The sequence below is a fragment of the Saimiri boliviensis genome, chromosome 11 (genome assembly GCF_048565385.1).
Source record: "Saimiri boliviensis isolate mSaiBol1 chromosome 11, mSaiBol1.pri, whole genome shotgun sequence".
NCBI lineage: Eukaryota > Metazoa > Chordata > Mammalia > Primates > Cebidae > Saimiri > Saimiri boliviensis.
In genome coordinates, this window is record NC_133459.1 from 111246316 (window position 1) to 111269403 (window position 23088).

The 23088-nt window shown below is 35.0% G+C and overlaps 1 protein-coding gene across 5 annotated transcripts in view; it reads left to right on the forward strand.

The window, feature by feature from the left end:
* The window catches only part of PLPPR5 (phospholipid phosphatase related 5), a 114531-nt gene that overhangs the window by 79889 nt on the left and 11554 nt on the right, over positions 1-23088 (forward strand). Inside the window, exons 4-6 of one of the 5 annotated variants that reach the window (XM_074381381.1) lie at positions 3016-3192; positions 9389-9508; positions 11666-17405. In XM_074381381.1, coding sequence (XP_074237482.1) covers positions 3016-3192; positions 9389-9508; positions 11666-11758 — 390 coding nt within the window. In that variant the 3' untranslated portion in view covers positions 11759-17405. The other 4 variants (XM_074381382.1, XM_074381380.1, XM_074381379.1 and 1 more) reach the window with 4 other exon arrangements.

Genomic DNA, 23088 nt, shown 5'->3' on the forward strand with positions numbered 1-23088 from the left:
TGGATGAATATGCTCTGCTAATAATGATTAAATGGGTTGGCCTGTAGGGTGGTGAGCATCCACTGACCCTAGAGGACTGAGTGAATACCATCCTGCTCAAATCACATACCTGCTCTTTGTATTTTATTTTAGCTACATTTTGACATCTGGTTAACCTAGATGGTTTCGTAAGTGAATTAAAAACCAAGAGAGCATAAATAATCAATTCCTGTTCTGTATCCAACATGCTTAATAGATTATTATGCCATAATTTCCTCTTCTGCAAATTAAGAATAATAGACTTTCTGTAAGGATAACACAATTAGACTGGTTAAAAAGGCACTTATGTTCATAAAGTACTAAAGAGTTGCTGAGTACAAGTGAAAGCTCTCTTAATTTTTCTTTTGTAACATCCATGCCAACTGATTATGCTGCAGAAAAGTTTGTACATTATAAAGCACTGCTACGATCTACTTTATAGTTAAATCTATAACCTTGAAATTCACATAACCCTTGAAATTCAGCCACTGTCCACTCTCCACTGTGATGGAGGTAAAAGCCAAATCCCAGGCTAGTCCTAAAATAGAAGCTTTTTCATGAGTTTGCATTGTGGCTTGACTGTCTATGGGCTCCTTATAAACCTTTCCTGAGTTGTTATGGCAATTCAACGATTAACTCAATATTCAGGAGAAACTTCACAGGGATGTAAACCAAGCCCACAGTTTGCTATGGGCCCATACAACTGGGGCAAGTAAGGACTGGACTGTATCTGAGATGGCTTTAAGGGTGAGGGAAAGGCAAGTGTTTTCCGAAGCCATATGGATTCTGTAGGGTATTTTGCAGGAGGACCACGTTTACACTATTTCCTACTTCTACCTAATAGCAGAGCGCAGATGTAGCCTTACTCCTATGATTCTGTGGTAGCCTCCTCTCCTGTCTTTAGTTTTTGACTCTCTCGCATTCACTGATACTCAGCTTATGCTCATTGGCCGTTTCCTCCAGGCAAGAAGTCAATGAAGAAGAAAGGAAGATTAAGAGATACCTAAGTGCCTTCCCTCTGCTTCCCATTTACATCTGTCTTTTCTCAACAGTGCCACCACAATCATCAAGTAGTGTAGTCTTCATAATAAGCTTGATCTTGATTCAGTTTTTAACCTATATAATGGAGGTAATAATGATACCTAGAGGATTGTTTTGAAGATTTAATGAGATAAGTAATTTTTAATAAAATGCATAGAACATTGCCTTGAAGAGCAATCACTCATTAAATGGTAGCTATAATTGATATTAGGAGTATTAATATTATTCATTTATCATCCCACATTTATTTTGTCTTAATGAAGACAGAGTATCTTGAGTATTAACAGATGTAAAGAAATGCAAAAGTAAGAAATAATTAACCAGCCTTATAGCTGTGTTAAAGAAAACCTCACAAGAAGCCTGAATTTCCCTCTTTATTTTTATGCACTAGTCATACAAGGAATTACTCAATTAGCTAAATCACTAGAAATGTGAAGTGGTGTGATAGCCTGGCATTGTTATTCATATGGGCTGAGCTCTAATTTAACACATTCTCTCAGAATGGCAAAAGCATCGTTTTCTCTTTCTTATCTCTTCCTGTTCCCTTCCCATGTATACTTATCCTCCAAAACTGAAATTATCAGGCTTTTCCTAGCACAGGCTTAAGACACACAGATCTAGCTTTGAAGGTTACAGGCCAAGATGGAGACAGTTCAGTTTCCCCTGCCTCAGAGTATTGAGACCTGGTATGGATTATTAAAGGCTAGAACTTGGCTAGAGAGATGCCTTGTGTCACTTGGACTGCTTACATATTTATACAGCCCCTTCTGGCAGCACAGGGCTGAAAACTTTGCCCAGAAAAAAATAGAGAAGATAATTACTGGATGTCATAGTGTTCTAAAATGGCTGGTGTGAACTAAAAACTTAAATGCTGATTTTGCTTTACTCTCTTAGGCAGATGTATTGTTTATTTAACCAGGGACAATAGTTAAGGGTTTATATGCATTTCTAAGTATGTTTCTGAGTATATTATCAGTACCAGAAATTTACTGGCGTTTATACCATAAAATCTGATTATATTATCAGTCATCTCTTTTACAGTTGCTCTACTAATGACTTGAAATAATAATTGAAACATTCCACTTATAGTCAACAGATTTGCTTATAAAGTAGTGCATGAAATTGTGAGCAGTTGAGCTATAGAATAAATTAGATGGAAGAGGGACCAAATTACTCCTGAGCATGGTGGCTCACGACATTTCATTTGCTGCAATCAGTTGATACTATATGTTCATTAGCATATGTCAAGATGCCAGAATAATAGATGTCTATTCATTGTTTTGTTTTGTTTTTAGTTGATCCATTTCTCTTATTGTACTTAAGTGTTTTATTGTCCTAATTCTGGCTCATAAAATGTAGTTAAAATAATTTCACAATTTCATTTAACAACATGAAAGGAAACCTTGGCAGTGCATTGAACCTTAAATTCTTTCTTCAGAGTAACATCTGTTTGGTAGAAATCTATTCCACTTTATTTTTCCTAGCTATATTCACAATTCCGGTTTTTATCAAGTATGCATCCTTTCGTTATGGTATATACAAGTGGAAACATTAAAAACACTTACACACTTTATCAGTTTTCCCCTTTCTGACAATATTGTTGAGGTTGACCTAAAATGAAAATTCAGATAAAACAAGAATAGATACAGTAAGAATAAAAAGAAAAAAAGACAATTGGAATATCTGTGCTTGATGTTTCTAGATGATTAATAATGTTAAGAATTGGCCATGAGTAAGAGATTGCCATAGAAGGTAAGTAAAATGAAATAATTGCTACTCTTGAATTCTGCTTTTAAGAAACTTATTTTCAAAACTTCATAAACTACAGTTAATGATTTGAACCATACAGGTGTGTGTGTGTGTGTGTGTGTGTGTGTGTGTGTTTGTACATATAATATGCTATGCTAATAAAGGAAATACCTTCATGAAAGTCGTGTCTTTTATTTAATGTTTCAGATGTACATTACCAACACAATCAAAGCCAAGGGAACCAGACTTGCTAAGCCAGTTCTGTGCTTGGGCTTAATGTGTTTGGCATTTCTTACTGGACTCAACAGAGTAGCAGAATATCGAAATCATTGGTCAGATGTTATAGCAGGCTTTCTGGTTGGAATATCTATAGCAGTATTTCTGGTAAGTACAAATGTATTTATATATCATTGGGTTTTTTAATTAACTTGTGTTAATTTAAAGAAAATTTATAAGAAAATACATGTGTGAACCCTGGGTTTGTCTAAATGCAGTGTATCAAAGTCATGCATTTAATAAAGTCATTCATGTCTTCCTCCTCCCCATTTGTTCTGATCTCAAGTCAGGTTTGAAGTTGAAAAAAATGCAAATCTTAGACTTAAAATTGAACAAGATATTTTCATTAAAAATATAGCTGTCCTTCCCAAATGGTTTTTAAGACTGGGTAAAAATTGCCTATAATTTTTTAAAGGATTTATAAGAAAATATATATATATATATCACTCTCTGTAATTAATTCCCAAAGTCCCTGGGAAACTTAGACTCAACCTTCTCTCTTTCTGGAAATATCCTGCAGCCTCATAAAAACTGGGGACCCTGGCTTGGACCAAAATCTTTTTTTTTTTTTTTCATTCACACACCACAGCTGAAACTGAGTAACATTCAAAAAGCAACACCAACAACAAACTTTACATAAATCCTTAAAAAATGTTATTGGCAAAGCAAAGACCATAGAAGTAGCCAAAATATCAAAGCATTAGTGCCAGATGCAACTGTGTTTGAGCTCCGTGGGTCCATAACATCTTCACTGGCATCTCGTCAGCCTTCTTGTTTATCTTTAGCTATTGCCACTTCCTCCCTGGGTCCATAATGTCTTCACCGTCATCTCATCAACCTTCTTGTTTATCTGTGGCTATTGCCACCCTCCCTATACTTCCAGTGAACACCTTACCTTACAAGGCCAACACCAGAATGCTGGTGCCTTCCAAGTTACTTCCCTGTCTGGTGAATGTTGAGCTGAACCCTGGATCCCCCTTGAGGTCAAGACCCTCCTATTTGCACATGTGGAGAACATTTCATGATAGCCCTTTAAACATTCCCATAATCCCAGGAAAATGACATCATGAAAAGATTATATGAAAATAATGCCTAGATAATAACTTAAAATGCATTTATGCATTTATTTGCAACCGTGAGTGTGAATGCCTATAGGTATATTTAAATGTGGCTGAATAACACCTCCCTAAAAGATTGTAATAAGGATCTATAAAGGTTAAACAAAACAGTGCATGTTCAGTGAATGGCTACATGAATGACTGGAAAAAGTTCCACAAATTATAGTTTGCTTCCTCTCAGTCCCTTTTACCCTATGATAAGATTTGTGTTTTGAAAACATGTTTGCAGGATGCTATGACAAAGTGGAGGATAGAAGAGATGGGTTATGAAGGACCAGGAAAACAGGATGGTATAAATTGGTCCTCAGTGGCACAAAGAGGGAGGATACCCATCACGTCCTCCTGGATATTTAGGAGGTAGAATGGTTTGGACCCTGGTGGAACATGGAAGGTGATATGGACGAGGCACAGGGAGCCTTCTATGATGATTTCCAGTTTTCTCATTTGGGAAACACATTTATTTTGAGCAGTAACTCCAGCTCTGGCCTGTAATATGTTGTAATATCTTGGGGTGTTTCTAATTATCTTGCATTATGTGCAGAATTCTAAAGTGATTCCAAAATAAAATTAATGCTAATCTACCCCAGGTCTCCAAGAGTAGAATCTCCTGGTTCATTCCACACAGCAGCTTATTCTCCTGGTTCATTCCAGACACCAGTAATTCATTTAGGCCAGGTTCATTACCACTATGAAAATATTTCTTCCATGTTTTGTATCTTTGCTCTCTGACCATACTCTTTGAATTCTAGACATGATTGTTTCTTACTAAAATAGTGAGGCCTTTCCTGAAACATGTTTAAAATGACTACCCTTCTTTGAGGATTCCTTTCCTCATTCCCTACTTCATTTTCTACATAGGATGTTTCAACTTTTAATATGTACTGTTAATTAATGTGTAATAAATTGCTGTGCAGTATACCACATGTAACATGTTTGGTGTGGCTTCATTATCAATCCCACTAGAATGTCACCTCCTTATGAAGTCTTCTGTTCGGTTTGTTCACAGCATATCCCCAATAACTAGAACGAGGTCTAGTACAGAGGAGTTACTGAGTGAATACATGATGAATGAATTAATACATGAAAGAATGAATAAAGAATTTTTTATTTACTTCCCAGGGATCTTTTAAGGATCATGTGAAATCACACATGTAAGAAGGGCAGCCTATTGCAAACAAGACACTAAATACCACAGTCTTCACATTTAAGGACTATATTCAAACTCTTTACACACATGAGATTTGGCTCAGACGAGATCTAATTTCCCCGGGAACCTTCCCTGATTAGCTGATTTTTCCATTTTTCCTGAATTTCTACCACTCTCTTAGTCTGTTCTCTTATAATTTAATAAGGAATTATGTACTGTGTTAATTGTATCACTCTTATCTCATGAATTTTGTTTCAAGTTAGGAGCAGAATCACTATACTTAGCAAAATATAGAACAAACATGTTGAATAATAGTTGTAGATTGATTATTACATATATGACAGTGTCAGGCAGAAAGGCTATCGAGCCACAACAATAGCTTATTAATATCACAATAATAGTTATGGTGCTCTTTACCGCATTAATGCAATTAACCCTCAGAACAGATCAGTAAAATGTAGTTTTTATTGTCCTCATTTTGCAGGTTAAAAAAAGTTGAGACCTGATTATATGGAGTAGCTTGCCCATATTCACAAAGGTAGTAGCTGAGAGATCCAGGATTAATATCCAGACCAGTTTGACCCCAAGGCCCATGCACTTAACCCCATGCAATAATCATGTTTCATTTGCCACAAAGAGTGAAAATGAACAAGAACGGATCAGATTAAGTTTTCATCACTAAGGAAAATGAAAATATCATTTTTGTAGGAGAAAATAGAATTATGACAGTTATATAAATGGAAGTCACTAATGTAAAAATAGAATGTATGAAAGCAAAGTAATGTTAAATTATACAATCACATCAGGAAACTTGAGAATTTTTGTCCTGGATGCATGCTCATTCATTAATCTGTTCATTCACTGTGACAGTGGGAGCACAGTGGTGAGCAAAAAGGGGCAGCCCTGCATGTGTGGAACTTGGAAGAGACATCAATCAAAGTATTATTTTAAGTGATGTTTAATTTCTTACTAATGGCGCCAATAAAAAGAATCACACCTCCATGTGAGCAAAAAGCAAACAAAAACAAAATAAACCATCCCAGGTAGGAGTTCAAGGAATGCACCCATGAGTAAATGATGCTGAGATACGACTTCATGTCTGAGATAGATATGGCATCCAAAGACAGTGGACATGAGGTGTATCCAAACAGCAGTATGTGAAAGGGAACAGAAAGTACTTTGAAAACAGAGGAAAGCTGCAACAGTGGGCCTGGGCCAGGGTTTACAGTTTAAGAAAAATGGAAAGCCAAGCCATGAATGGCTTTAAGGGGTAACATAATCCAGTTTGCATTTGGAAAGATCATTCTCATATTATTGTGGAAAAAGAGGGGACAAGATTACTTTTAGAGAAACAGTTTAGAAAGCTGTGTAGGAATCTGGGCAACAAGTGGTGATTGCTTAGTTTTTGGAGTTGGTAGAGGAGATAGAATGAAGCAATACAAGAAATCAATATATTTAGAAAGTAATATTGAGCAGATTCAGTAACTGATCAAGTATGAGAAGCATAAAGGATTAATTCAAGTTTTCAGACTTGTGCAGCTGCACTGGGGTGGAGGTAGGTGTTGGGGATGGGGTGGCACATTGCCTTTCTTTCAAAGTATCCAGAGAAAAGATCAAGTTTGGAGTGGGTGCTGGAGGGGGCAGATCTTGAGTTTAGTTTTGAGTAGTTGTTGAATTGTCATTATCTTTGCCAGCCAAAGAAATGAAGTTAACTTAGTGATCGATTGCAACCTCTGCACTTTTTAATTGAGAAAAGTGAGACCCTGACAACTGTCCAAGAACACGCAAACTCAGGCATGCTCAGGATCAAAAACCAGTTCCCTCGCTTTTTCTTATCAGCATTTTTACAAACAGGATATCTGTTCCATACTTGCAAATGGTAGCAGATGAGTCTTATTAAATATTGGAATGTAACTCTACAGAAAGGTCATTTCCTTCCTGATAATTAATAAGAATAATCATTATGCTAGTAGATACAGTTTAACAAGTATCTGCTATGTGTTAGTCACTTAAGTATTTCATATGCAGATTCTCAGCTGCTTCAGTGGCGTTTCCCTGATCCTTTATTAAGGCAAAGAGATAACCAATACATCCTTCAAAGAGTTTCCAAAACCTAAATAATATGAAATAATAATAATTCCAAAAGCCCATATTGACACTAGATGAACTTTCCTTTATCTCATGAGTTCCATATATTTATGTACAGTTACTTTAACAAATTTTACTTCAAAATAATTATTAGCAATATTATTCATCTTCCCAATTTTCCAATAATTTATAATACTCCTGAAAAGGAAAATCTGTATGTGTGTGCAGATTTCATGAAATGAGTGTGAAACTGCTTATTTGTTTCATTGTTGTTATTGTTGGCTAAAATTCTTCATTATTTCCTTTGTACTCTAGAGCAGTGGTCAGTCAGCCAACTGTGGCCCACAGACCAAATTTGATCTGCTGCCCATCTTTGTAAAGAAAGTTATATTGGAATATTGACACTCCCAGTTGCTTATGAACTGTCAATGGCTGCTTTTGCACCAAAAAGGCAGAGTTGAATAGTTGCTGCAAAGGTTGTAAGGCTGTAAAGCCAAAAATATTTCCTATCTTCTTTTTACAGACAAACTTTGCTTACCTTATCTCTAGAGCAATCAGTATCTATTAGACCTTTGTGGGCTTATGAAGCTGGCAACATCATGAGATAGCAATCTTATCAAGTACCCATCTCCAAGCCCTTACTGGCCCTTACTTTAAAGATCTTGGTGGCAACTGCAAAGTTGAGGTATCAAATTACCAGGCTTTGATCTGATTTTCTAATCTGTAATTCTTCTGGGAAGTGGAAGGATAAGAAGTATGTAACAATTTGCAAAGAAGTTTTTTTCTGACATATAGTCTCAGTACTTGTTATTATTTTGTAGATTTGTAAATTATAGTGAAAAAATGGAAAGCAACCAAGATCTAATTGGCCTTTGAAAATATTCAGTAACCAACTCTACTAAAGAAAAGGCTTTTCAATGTAGCATTTGTGAAAATATGAAATGTAAATGTATAATTATATATTAAGTATCTACTTTACAAAATGAATGTTAGGTTATAGCTGCAAGTAAGACTTGTATTTTGATTTGTAACAGAATATGAAATGCAGTAAAGAAAACTCAAGAATAACTTTCCCAATAATAGCTTTTTTATTGTATAAGCAAACAATAGCAAATAATTTTCCTGGTATGTTTATTTCGTTATTTCTTAAATATGATTCACCTGCATTAGAAGCTTCTTGAATGCATTTTTGAAGTACCAACTCCCAGGCCCCATTCTTCATTTACTAAATCAGAATCTTTAGGGGAGGGCTGAGGGATGTGCATTTTTAACAATGCCGGAAATGTATTTTTATTCACATTAAGTATGAGAACCTCTGGTTTAGTTCAAATTCTGTCACCTGTGAGGTAAAATCAATTGAAACAAGGGTCAATTTCCTTTATGTAAAGGGTTTTCTATTTCAGTCGTAACCTCAGTAAGCTATTGTTGGAATGCCAGGTATATGTGAGACACAATAATAGATGATAAACTATGTTAATTAGGGATGCTACTAAATTAGAGAGTGCCAATTGCAGAAGGTCTATTATGAATATGATGATACTGAAGCAAAGAAAAATAATTAGCATTTAAATTAAGTTGTAGATTAGCCATATTAGGAAAAGATTAGCTTGCTGTGAATTTTTACAAGGTTATGGTGTTATGATTGATTTGAGCATTGACTATACTTTAATCTAATGAAAATTTTAGAATAAGAAAAATATCATAATTAAGTGAGCTACATATTAACTGGTGAGTTTTCTTGAACATATCTGCATTGGCGTGGCTTTAACATTTATACAATAAATTTTACAATAAATGTATACAGTAAATCTGGATATAAATTCATATACATGTAACATTTAAGAAATTTTAATACTTTCTTACATGTTTAGATTTATTAAGCCCCTCAGAAGGGTGAAAGCCACTGTGAGCTCAGTTTTGCTTTAACTGTAATTGTTTTCTGAAATTTTAGGTTGTGTGCGTGGTAAATAATTTCAAAGGAAGACAAGCAGAAAGTGAACATATACACATGGATAATCTGGCACAGATGCCAATGATCAGCATTCCTCGAGTAGAAAGCCCTTTGGAAAAGGTAACATCTGTACAGGTGACTCACAATTTAAATTCTAAATGTCTAGAGCAAATGAATTATATTCCTGTAAGTATATCTGGAGCATGTCCACACAGTTTATCTTGATTTACTTAGCCTCAGGGTGTAGTGTGATATTTAGCAATAATTAAGTCACTGAGGAGATAATAGAAAAATATATATCACACTTTAAAATTCTGTTTGTAGGGCAGTCGCGGTGGCTCACACCTGGCCTACAGTCAACCTGAGCTCTTTGGGAGGCCAGGCGGGAAGATCACTTGAAGCCAGGAGTTTGAGACCAGCCTAGCCAACATGGAAAAACCCCATCTCTATCAAAAAAACAGAAAAAAGAGGTGGGCATGGTGGCATGCTCCTGTAGTCCCAGCTACTTAGGAGGCTGAGGCACAAGAATCGCTTGAACCTGAGAGGCACAGGTTGCAGTCAGCCAAGATCATGCCACTGTACTCCAACTTAGGCAACAGAGTGAGACTCTGTCTCAAAAATAAAATAAAGTATCTGTTTGTATTCCTTATGCTAAAAGCTGAGGAGTACCTGTATGTGAAATCCATTTAGTACTTTGCCATAATTTCTAAATAGGGACCATTGTGTACTGGTCTCACACATAGGACAAATAAGATAGTTTTACTTGAGGATATATGCATTTTTTTTTTACAAAATATATTCCATGTCTTCCATGCTCCATTTATGTAAGAAAGTGCTCAGTACAATGCCTGGCCCACAATTACCGTTCAATAAAAATGTGTTGAATCTCAGCACACAAAGTTCTGACATCAGGAAAACACCAATTCTGCTCTCCTAATCAGGGAGATTCTGCTCTGTTGGGCTGAATGCAGCCGGAAGGTAGCACTTGGACTGGTCGGCCAAGGCTTCACTGGGCTTGGCAGTGAGCACAGAAACCAGGTATTTTCTCGAGACTTTTGTGGAACAACATAGGATAATACTTCCTCAATGTTGGTGCAGTTACGTGCATTTGTAACTAGTTAAGTGATTGCTCTGAGGGGTACTAGTGGCTTCTCTTCAGTCCTCTCACTTCCTCATTTTGATCAATATCTTAGCTGAAGAGTCAGTACGTGCTCATCAGGTGTTCAGATTGTGTGAATCTGTGTGAGATAATTAACATATTCAATGAAAGAATAAAAATTCTTCAGAGACTACAATACGATACAATTCATTAACTAGAAATAAAGGAAACAGTTTGTATTTGGATTTTCAAAAAACTTCACGTGTAGGGAAGGTACACCTTGGTTAACTGCACAAATGAAAAAGGCTTGGGGTGGAATAGACACCAAGTCAACCTGTGTCCACAGCATGATAAGGCTGCCAAAAGGGTTAAATGATCGTACGGCCCACTTGGGGAAAATGATACCCTGAATGAGGGGATTGATGGTGTGTCCTGCTAGGCTCTGGCCAGACAAACTTTGAATACTGTGTACTGATCTTGACAACAGTTTTAAAGTGGGCATTGATAAAATAGTTGTTACTCAATAAATATTTGTTAAATAAGTGAATGAATGTCTTTAGGATGGTGGGTTTACTCAACATCATGGATTATGAGGGACTGTTGGAGGAACAAAAAAGTGCTTGAAGAAAACTCACGAAAGAAGCAATAGCTTCCCATAAGAATCTGAAGGACTTTTGTATGACAGAGAAATGAGAATTCTTCTGGAGGGTGTCTGAGATCACAATTAGGATAAAACAAAGGAGGGTGAGCATAAGAATATAAATTATGGCTAGAAAGAAGGAAAATCTCTGAAAACTAAATGGCTGCCTTAAAAGAGACAAAATTTCCTTTTACTATAGGAACTCCAGAATAGCTAAAAAATAAGTTGTCCATAATACTTTAGAGAGAATTCAAGCATTCAGGTAAGAATAGAAGTACTTAGTAATAGTAACATCCTAACACGAATAATAACTTCCACTTAATGATGATTGTCAGTATGTATCAAGTCCTGTGCTGAGGTTTATATATGCTCTACAAATACAGTCTCAGCCCTCACAACAATTTTTAAACATGGTCCTCGTTATAATGGTAAGAACTGCTAATATTCAGTATTCCTTCTGCCCTTCTTCCTTTTAGTAATTGAATTCCCCAATTTTCGCTACATTCATGACTGCCCAGCTAAAATCTACATTTCCCAGCTTCCCTTACAGTTAGGTGTAACCATGAGACCAAGTTTAGACAAATGGAATGTGAGCGGAAGGACAAGTACAACCTCTGATTTATCTCTTTGAAGACTCTTGCCCTGGACATTCTCTACCCCTTCTTACCAACTGGAAAGGTAATGACTGGAGCAACCTTGGAAATCACTTTGTGATTGTGACCAATCTATCAGGCCAGCCTGGGTTCTTGGATGAGCTTATGGAGCAGAGTTCATATACCCAGCCTAGATGGTCCTGAGAAAGAAGTGAACTACTTTCTCCTCTAAGCCACTGGATTGTTTTAACTTTTTTTTCTATAGTGTCTTAGCTGATATCCTATTATAATGCACATTCCTATTTTACGATTAAGAAAACTGGACTTCCAAATGGTTAATTTGCAAAGTCCAGATCATTGATAATCAGCTGAGGAAAAGTATACAATGTAACATTTTGAGACACATAGCTTTATAAGAAAATATGTTTAAAAATGGAATAATCTGTACAAAATTAGATCTTGTTTAATTTATTAAATAAAGATTAAAAACAGTGGAATTTAGCTGGGGCACAGTGGCTCATGCCTGTAATCCCAGCACTTTGGGAGGCTAAGGTGGAAGGATCACTTGAGGTCAGGAATTTGAGACCAGCTTGGGCTGTAACAATAGTGAGACTTCATTTCTACAAAAAATAAAATTAAAAAATAAGCCAAATGCAGTGGCATGTGCCTGTAGCCTAGAGACTCAGAGGCTGACACAGGAGGATTGCTTGAACCCAGGAGTTCAAGGCTGCAGTAAGCTATGATCACACGACTATACTCCAGCCTGGGCCCATCTCTAACATCTGAAAAAAGAAATGTTGTGAATTATAGGAAGAGGTCTTAGACATATTTTGAATAATATGGTCAGGGTAACTATTACAACCTTTTCATTTTGAATACCTCTGAAATTAACTTCAGTAGTAATCACAGCCTTCTACTTTTTAACATTTATTAGCATGGCTGTTCTTTGGTAGCTTTCAAGCATTGCCAAATATTCATATATATCACTACGCCACTGTATCTATTAAATTATTTAAAAGATTCTTTTCGTTGATGTTATGCTAGTTCATTTTTATTTAGAGTGAGCTTTGAAATATTGGATGGTAAAAGCGAAAATATTCTATTAATCTATAAATCGCCAGAGATGAGTATTCATTAATATCTATATTTATGTACATACTAGATTAAGTGGCATGTTTCTTTTATTAATTTGTTGTCATCACCAATTTGTACGCTTTGTTTTCACTCTGATAGCTAGGAAATAAAAATGGTTTGAATCTGATTCGGTTCTCCCCTTACTCATGTAGTGCCAGGGCACCACACTCTGCTGAGCTCCAACTTTACACTCCCATACTTTTATTCCTGTTCCCAGGCAGAATGCTGTCTGCAAGTGCAAGTCCTGCCCCCTGCACTCACGCAGAGCATGGGATGATCATGAGGCCGGGTGCCAGGAATACATCTCAGGCTTGCTTTTGGAACGGTGCTGCTGAGAGGACATGTACTGGTGTTCATCAGGCAGAAAGGGAGGAAGGCTGTCACTTAACGGAAGCCTGCAAGAGCTTTCTCTTTTTGTGTATGATGAGGAGCATTTGGGATAAATACACAGCAGGTCCTCAAATTACATTATTTCATTCAATATCATTTCTTTCTAACACTGATGAGAAAAAAATCACTCTCTGGCTAGGGCTGCTGTCTGTGTGGAGTTTGCATGTTCTCCCCATATCTGCATGGCTTTTCTACCCTGTTTTCCTCTCACCTCCCAAAGATGTACCTATTAGGTGAAGTGGCATGTTTAAATGGTCCCAGTGTGGGTGAATGTGATGTGTGTTATGCTAGTGCACCTGCTGTGGGATGATGTCCTGTCCAGGGCCTGTTACTTCCTTGTGCCCTGAGCTGCCAGGCTAGGCTCTGGCCACCTGCTACCCTGAAACAAAATAATTGGACAGATAATTATTGTGCCTGTTTTTATTAATCTTTCTTAAATGTATCTATAACTACATTTATTCCAATGTTTTATATTAGAAGCATTTTGGTCTTTATTTAGAAGTTTGCAACCAGAAATGTGCCATAGAAACTTAATTCTTGTTTATATCAATTAGCCTATGGTCAAATCGGTTTCCTTATACTTCGTTCTAATTAAACTTGGTTTCCAAGAGCCTGTCAATGTCACTGAGTACTCATCTTACTGCATTCATCATGGTTCATACTGGTTAACAAGTAAATGCAAAATTCTTCCCAGTACTTTGATCTTAATAATTAATAGTTGGAGAGTGACATTAGACCTTAAAGCTGGGCTTCTGAAAAGAGTAAGGGAGCCCTGTGTGAAAGTTTGGTCGGCAAGCATGGCCAAGACTTTTAGCTTTATTGTGCCAAGCTGTCATTTTCTGGTTGTCACTTTTGTATGGAGAAGGCAGAGGATTTCTTTTAGAAGTTATGTACTTATATAACCTTTTATGTTCAAAGTACATGTTTGATAAACTATAAGCTGCAGTGTAATTAGAGCATGCAAGCATTCTTTATTTTTATGCCAGCAATTTATCCCTTAATTATAGGGAGTTTGTCATATAGTTAATTACCACAGTTTATGAGAAAAAGTACTGATTTTTCTGAAAGCCAAGTGTATCTGAACATTCATTACATTTGATTTGTGAAAAGAATTAGTCATCTGTGGAAACTGGCCCATTGTATCCCAGTGTCCACTAAATATTCAGGTTACCAGTAACTTCATCATGGCTGTTTGTCATATCAAATCATGAAAAGCTTAAATGTATATGAGTAGCAAATTATTAAATCAATGAGGTCCAGGAAATTGTAGTGTAGTGCTTCTGCTCTTGAGTTCTGGAGGCAAACTAGCTGAGAATTTTGGACAATTTTGACCTTAGGCAACTCATTTAATGCTTGGTGATTCAGTTTTCTCTTTCATAAATTGATCATTATATGAGTTCAATAAGTTAATAGTAAAGCAGTTAAAACAGTGTCTGGTACCAATGAAACCCATAATAATCATAACTACAATCATTATTATTATTTAACAGCCGAAATGGATGAGGTAAATCAAGGCAAGGAAAGTTTTCCAATATATGTCGAATTTTTGTTTAAAAAAACTTTATACTTATATATATTAAATGTATATATAAAAATCAATTATGCAAAATACCATCTGTTTATCTTTAGTAGCATAGAAAGGAACATGTAGGTGAGAGCGAGAAAGAAAAAGAGAGAGAAGGAGACACCAGTCAGAACAATGCTTAAACTTAAGGAGGCAACTGAGATTCGTGGACCATGACCTTATCCACATTCCTGATTGATCCTCCCTCCCTTCCTTCCTTCCTTCCTTCCTTCCTTCCTTCCTTCTTTCCTTCATTCCTTCTTTCCTTCCTTCCTTCCTTCTTTCCTTCATTCCTTCTTTCCTTCCTTCCTTCCTTCCTCTCCTTTGTACAATGAAATGCTATACCAATTATGAATAATTTTATAGTTGAAAATAATTATCTTTTTAAAAGTTATTCAATTATTTAAGCTGCTCTCTAAGGAGGTTCCCATGCTTCCTCATTGGATTGACTACTGATACGTTCAGATTGACAAAAGGCCCTCAGAAAAACTGTCCCAGGGTCATTTAAAACCCTGTACATCCTTAGAGCTCACATGACCTTTCTGCAAGTGTTTGGTTTATTTTTATCTGCCAAATTGTGCACTGAAATCTTGGGGGTATCTCTCACACCTTCATACTTAGGGTTCAGCTTTCTGTGAGACCTGCAGCCATTCAGATTTTAGGTACCATTAGCCCTGGGGCCTTTCATGTGAGCTGTGTGCAGGTGCTTGTCATTTACAGGAGCCACAAAGCCCTCATCCAACCAAGGACCCAGGGAGTCAAATCTCCTCGTGGGTCACACCACCTCTTTCTCTCCAATTCATGCTCTTCTGGCTCTGGTCTTCAGTGGCCCATGTATCTCAAACAAAAGTATCAGTGTTGTTGGCTTCAGGACATCTCCAAAAGGATTCTATTAATTATCCTTAAGTGTCCAAGAAACAAATGTCTGACTCCTTCTAGGAAATAGAGATGGAGATGTTTACATTTTATTACTTTTACACGCCTATATTATCAAAAATAATGTAGGAATTAATATCTTAATAGCTGAGTGAAAACTAGGTAGAGTAAATAGCTTTGGGATTTTAACTAGATATGGTATAAATAAATGCAGTTTCAGGAAATCCTTCAAAGGACAATTCCATTTTTAATTTGCTCTTAAAGAATTACAATGCTGTATGAGTAGCTAAAATTCTATGCAGCCTCAATAATATCCCAAAATTCCAAAGAGTAGAATGAGAGCTAGGAGCAGTCCCTAAGAGAATAAGGAGTCTGCTTCTTTAAGAGAACATCTCAACACTTTGGATCAACACCATTTTGAGACAGAGTTAGCAAATAAGCAAATACCCGAAGAAAGCTCTCAGACAAGAAGCTGTCCTCTGATTAGGCTTCTTACTATAAGGGGTTCATGACAGATTAATGAAACTTATTCTGAACTGGATGGGTACCCCACCCTGGATGGGGAGTTACCTTAATTCAAAACCAAAAGCTGCCTCCAAGGATTGCACATACTCATGGAACAGAAGTAGACCTAACTAATCAGTAGTGTTTCTGGTTTCAACAAACATAAGCATGAATGAAACTGTGTAGAAACAAAGTGACCTTCCTGAAAATGCTCATGGTCATAGCTTCTTTTCACAATCCAGTCAGACTGATAAATTATCAAAGTGATGATAAAAAAAACTACATCCTCCAGGTCTTCTACTCAGATGTAAGTGGAGGATTCCCTAGCGAGTCATGGTTATCATTAAGAGATTGCTGATGAATCCTTTCCCACTCATTTTAGGAAAATGAGCTGAGCTAAATCATTCTATTTCAAGCCTGAATAATCAGAACAAGAACTCAAATCCTTTAAAATGACATAGAGGATAGAGAAAGAGTTATTTTAATAGACAGAGCATGTTTTGTTTTGTTTTTTTAAAAAAAGATTGCAAGAAATTGGGCTGGGTGTGGTGCCTTACACCTGTAATCTCACACTTTGGGAGGCAAAGGCTGGTGGATCAGTTGAGGTCAGGAGTTCGAGACAAGCCTGGCCGACTTGGCAAAACTCTGCCTCTACTGTAAATACAAAAATTAGCCAGGCATGATGGTGCACACCTGTAGTCCCAGCTACTTGGGAAGCTGAGGCAGGAGAAGCACTTGAACCTGGGAGGTGGAGGTTACAGCAAGTCGAGAGTGTGGCACCGCACTCTGGCCTGGGTGACGGATCGAGACTCCATCTCAAAAAAGAAAAAAAAAAAAACAGATTACAAGAAATTTAATTAAATCTATTGTAGATCGCATCTTCTTTCCACAGTCAAGGAAATTAAAGAAAACATGTGAAATGAATATCAGATGAAAGATAGCTGACACAATCAGGAAAGTAATATAAGTAAACAAATATTGCTGTGGTGGGATTAAAACTATGCTAGAAACCATAAAGAACACAATTCACACTGGAAAAAGTTGTTGGTTATATTACTGACAGGTTTTATAATAAAAGAACATGAGAATTAAATTGATATCTGAGAAAAGATCATAGATATTGAGGACATACCACAGAAACCTAACATATGAATCTTTGTATCTGAGGATGACAAATGAGGCAATAGCAATATTCAGAAATATACATTAAAGGAACTTCTCTTCCAAATAAATACTATATACTATTGTATAGTATACTATATATATATACTATATACTATAAATATATACTATATATAATACAATATATAAAAATATTTTTCTTATAAATATAAATTTATATAAATATATATTTATATATAAAATATATAAATTTATATATATAGTGTATATATTTTGTATGTAGTATATATATATACACACACTATATTTACTATATACTATATATATACTATATACTAGGTATATACTATATATATTTACTATATATAGTATATATACAAATTTATATATGTTTACTATATATGCTATATATATTTATATATATATTTATGTATACATAGAAAATAGTATAAATAGTATATAGTACACACCTAGTATGTAGTGTGTATATATTTATATATATATACACAGACTATATATACAGTATGTATACTAGGATATATAGGAGATATATATATACTAGGATAGGATATATTTACAATATATATAGTATATAATAAATATATATATTGCATACTACATATAGTATATAGTAAATATATATATACTGTATACTATATATAGTACATAGTAAATATATATATATATAATGTATACTAGGTATATGCTACATACTAGGTAATATAGTATATAATATATATATATACAGTATACTATATATAGTATATATTAAATATATATATACTTTATACTAAATATAGTATATAGTAAACATATATATACTGTATACTAGGTATATGCTATATACTAGGTAATATTACCTAGTGAAAACTAATACAACCACAAGACAGAAAAAGTAGTTTATTCACCAAGGCTGAAAGCATGCTGGTCTCAGACTTTTGTCTGCATAGCATTGGATGCAAGATGTATCCTACTCTATCTGTTCTAGATGGAGTAATGTCTTCAGAATTTTCAAGGAATTAGTGTGTAATGTAATTCTATGTTTCCACTCAAAAGTCATTCCAGTATTAAAATAACCATAAAAATACCAGCTATGCAAGAATTCAATATAATTCAGGAATTATATTGCTCTCAAAAAGGTACAGAAAATGTTTAGCAACTAATACACGAGCATCTACAGATCAAATTAGGGTATGAATGAATTGGTGGAAAAAATAGAAACCATTTAAATGTAAACCTAATTAGATTTAACAGTGGTAAAATAAAGTAACAGAAACAGTACAAAACTATAAAATTGAAAGAGAAGATCTATAAGAAAAGAAAATTATATTAGATGACAAAATGAGACAATGTCTAGATGATACCAGCAAAAATATTAAAGTCTAAGATTCTCCAGATTTCCTAAAGGTGGGACTCATTATCACTGCTTCATTCTTGACATTGCTAACTAGAAAACATGTTCAAGCATTTTAAAAAACAAGTTACCAAGAGTAGTTTAAAATGATTTACAAAAGTCCAATTGAAAAGCATAAAATATAAATAACACACATGTCCAAAGATTGATGTCTGTCATATAGAAAAGATCCTAATTGGTAAAGTTCCTGAATAGGCACATCAGTAGAGAGCAAATACAATTAGGAAATAAATACAAGGAAAAGTGTTCTGTGTGACCTTGGATGAAGGTTAGGAAGGCTCTTTTATGCAACATTAAGATTCTTATCCTCTAAGCAACTGGGTACCTTTCAAAAAAGAACTTCCTTAACCAAAAATTGGTTACCTTCCAAAAAGGACTTTAAGGAAGGAAATGGCTTGTTAAGAGAGGAGAATAAGAGAGCAACATGGAACAACAAAAGAATCTCAAAGGCTATTGTAAGAATCCAGTGGAATGCTACAGATGATGCTTACTAAATCTCAAGAAACCAAACCATGTTATGCCATTTTGACTGACCAGATGTCATTTGGCAAAGTCTGCTGTTAGTGAGGTGCTGATTTAGAGGACTTACCTCACCTCATGATTTACAGTAGAAAAGGGCTCCCAGCCAGAGTGTCCCTAAGAAAACCATCCCTCTCCCCTACCCATAGTATATGCTGATCCTTCAGCTGTGGCATTTTCTGTCCTTTCTTCAGATTCCTCTCATTTATAACTAATGGAGAACGTGTTCATTGGCATCCCTTCCAGATGATCCTCAGAGGTCAGACTGCAGTCACCCCAACAGCAAATCACTGAGCTCCTTAGTCCTCCTCTCTCTCCTGCCTGTGCTTATTTTCATTCCAAGGCCCAATGCTGGGTCTATGAGACTGGCATGGGTAAACACATGGAGATAATGTATGAATTATCCATTTTAACTGATGCCATATAGAAAATCTAGAGGAAGAGGCTTTATCTGGCAAAGGAACAAAAATATTTAAAAATAAATACAAGGATAGATAGGATTTGATAGAAAATGGGATATTTCCAATAGATCTAAGGGAAATTAATATCCATATAGTTTAATTACGGCAGTTACAGCAGGCCACAATAACCACTCCTGGCTAATTTGAAAATGCTTCATGAGGAAATAATTTTTTCCACCTAAACTTAGGCATTATTTTTTCTTAGGTTGATGTGATATTAATCAATTGAACCAAAGGGAATTCTCTCTTGCCAAAATGAAAGGGAAAGTAACGACAGGAATAGTTTACAAGATTCAGTTTTATACCTAGGATACAGGCTTTTTACCAACCTGTATCACCCAATGAAGCTCATCATGTAAAAACACACCTGTCTTAACAGAAACATCAGCTGAATGAAAGTGGTAAGAAGTGATGATAACTCCAAAAATCTAGATATATTATAATGAGTATGTACTGTTACAGGTGAAAATTACCATGTTCAATTCCCAAGGCAATTGCAAAAAATATTATATGGATAGGAATGTTCTAAAAGACTTCACAGTGACCCAAGGAATTGAACTTTATATTGATTGACTCTTTTGCAGATTTTATAGGATTACAGAGGTCATGGTGAAGCATGAACTGAAATTTATTCAGAGTGATAGGTGGACAGAGAGCTTGGATTTTGCAGCTAGGCTTGAAGCCTGGTGGTTCAGCTGCATAATAATGAGGTGGAGTTAGACAAATCACTTCTCTCCTTATCTGAAGAATTGATAGAAATGGAGTTGATACAATGATGGTTTCCCTGTAGGATAATTGTTGGAGTTAACACATCACAGATAAACTTTTTGGCACATAGTGAATGCTTCACACAAGTTGATTCCCTCCCACAATAATAATTGGGATTGTTTTTTTTTTAATTTCACACTATGAGACTCCCATACAAAGACTTAATGGATTTAAAAGTTTATACAGATTGTCTATTTCATACGTAGCACATATGCAGAAAACATTGTAGTATAAAATGTCGCATACATTAGTGTCATAGCAATAGCAAAACAATCCTGTGGTTTCTTGCCAAGACAAATATGATTATACATTACTGTGTTTCCTGTGATAAATTCCTTTGAGGTTTCAGAATGTTGCGCGTGAGTAACTCTGGCAATCTATTTAAGATTCAGTTGATTTTCTATAATGCAAATCTTTGTTTTACAGAGCTGCTGAACTGTAATATAAATGTTATATAGGACCTTGTCAAAACAATCTTATTAGTGATTAGCTATTGGAATAGTGAGTGGAATTAAATATATTCATATTTAGGCATTTTTCTTAAGTAAGCTTTGAGCATTCAGGAAAAATATTTGAAGTAAATCAATATTTACATGCTATACTATGTTCTCATTTGTTAAATTTAATTTTGTTTAAAAAAAGTAAATTGAAAGTAGAAGCTTAAAAATTTCCAACAGGCATCAACATTTTAGGTTAAAAATACTAGCACATTCTGTTATTATTTTGCCATATGTCATTTTCCTATTTGTACTCCAGTATATTCAGCATCTATTTTTCTATACCATTTATGAATTATGATATACTACACGAAGAATAAAAGCCAGCTTTCCCCCTCAGTTATCTAACAGGCCTTATATAAAAGTATCTTTCAGTAAATTACTTTTGAATATAGAAGAAAAACGTTCTCATTTCATTTGTGTGAATAAATATAGAATTGATGGCTGTGTCTTTAAACTATATGATTCATTCAGTCATTAGTTAAGGAGAGAATAATCAGTGACAGATTTAAAAAACATTTCCAATGCACACATAATTAGTTACACATGGATGGGAACCTAATCCCAGACGTTCATCTCCCTCTTTTTCAAGTCTGTTCCCTTCCTGGGGACCGTCCTGAAGACATTATGGAGGGCCTTCAAAATCAATCAGAGGATCACAGTACTGTGAAAACTCTTTGTTGAAAAAATGTAAAATTTTATTTGACAAAAACTAGGTAAATAAGCAATAGTAAAAAAAAAAAAAAAACTATGTAAATAAGCATAGCTTATTTTTTATAGTTTTGATTAAAGAAGGAATCAGGAAATAATTTGTATGTATCATTTATGATCTGAAAATCTGAATAAGCAAAACAAAAAATGAATAGGAAGTATCTATGAGGTCATCACAATAATCATTGAAAACATTTTCTTAAAATAGCCTTCAAGACCCAATGAATGTATGAATGGGTTGGTGTTGAATACAGAATTTCCCTGTATATTTTATTGCAATTATTCACATAAAAATGAATCATAGCTATGATTTCAGACCAATAAATATAACAGTCATTTCAGGTATAATATTAAAAGCAAATCTTCAATTATAGCTTAATAGATACTTGGAATTATGCAGAGAACTTCACATACAAAATATGTGAAGTCATTTTAGTGTGTCTTATTTCCATTGTACAGAGAAAGAGACATACGTTAAGTAATACTCCCAAGGTCACACAACTGGTCTGTGTTCTGAAACAAGAGTATGAATCCTTACTTTCCATTTCCACAGAAATATATTCCATATTTGTCACTTCAGAGTCAAAATCATAATCACTATGCTGCATAATGTTATATTTTTTAAAATTATAATCCATATAAATTATCTAACCATTACATTTGTTAGGCATAAATGATTGCTTCCACTTGCAATTTTCCACAATTATAAGTAATATTAAGATAAATGTTCTTTAAACACATATTTTTGTAAGCTCAATTAATAACTTAAATTCACAGACATAGAAATGCTGAAGCTAAGACTATGAACACTCCTAAGGCTTTTGGTTTAATTCATATCCTTATGTTCTCTGCAATAATGGAGAACATTGTTCTTCATAATCTTTACCAATCTTATAGGCCAAAAATAAATAAAGTTCTAATTTGAATTTATATTTTTGAATATTTTTCAATAAAACTTATTTTGTATTTTCTTTTGTACTGAAACAACCAGATGTTGAAACAATAATTCAATAATTGACAAACCAAATTTTAGACATGTCTTGGCCTTTAGACTTCATTCATGTTATGCCTGGTGGTCCTAATTTTTTAAAATTGGAATTTATTAAAGCATAATTTACATCCTGTAACATTATCCTTTTTTGGCATACAGTTTTATGAGGCTTGACAAATTCATACGATCATGAAATTATCACCATAATCAAGTTAGAGAATGTTTCTATGACTCCAAAATGTTCCTGCCTTCCCCTTTGTGGTCAGCCCTCCCTCAGTCTCCAACTCCAAGAAACCACTGATTTGCTTTCGTTCCTAGCATTTTGCCATTCTCAGGATGTTATATAAATGGACTCATGCCGAATATAGCACTTTGAGTTTTTGAGTCTGACTTAATTTTTACATGCATCTGTAATCT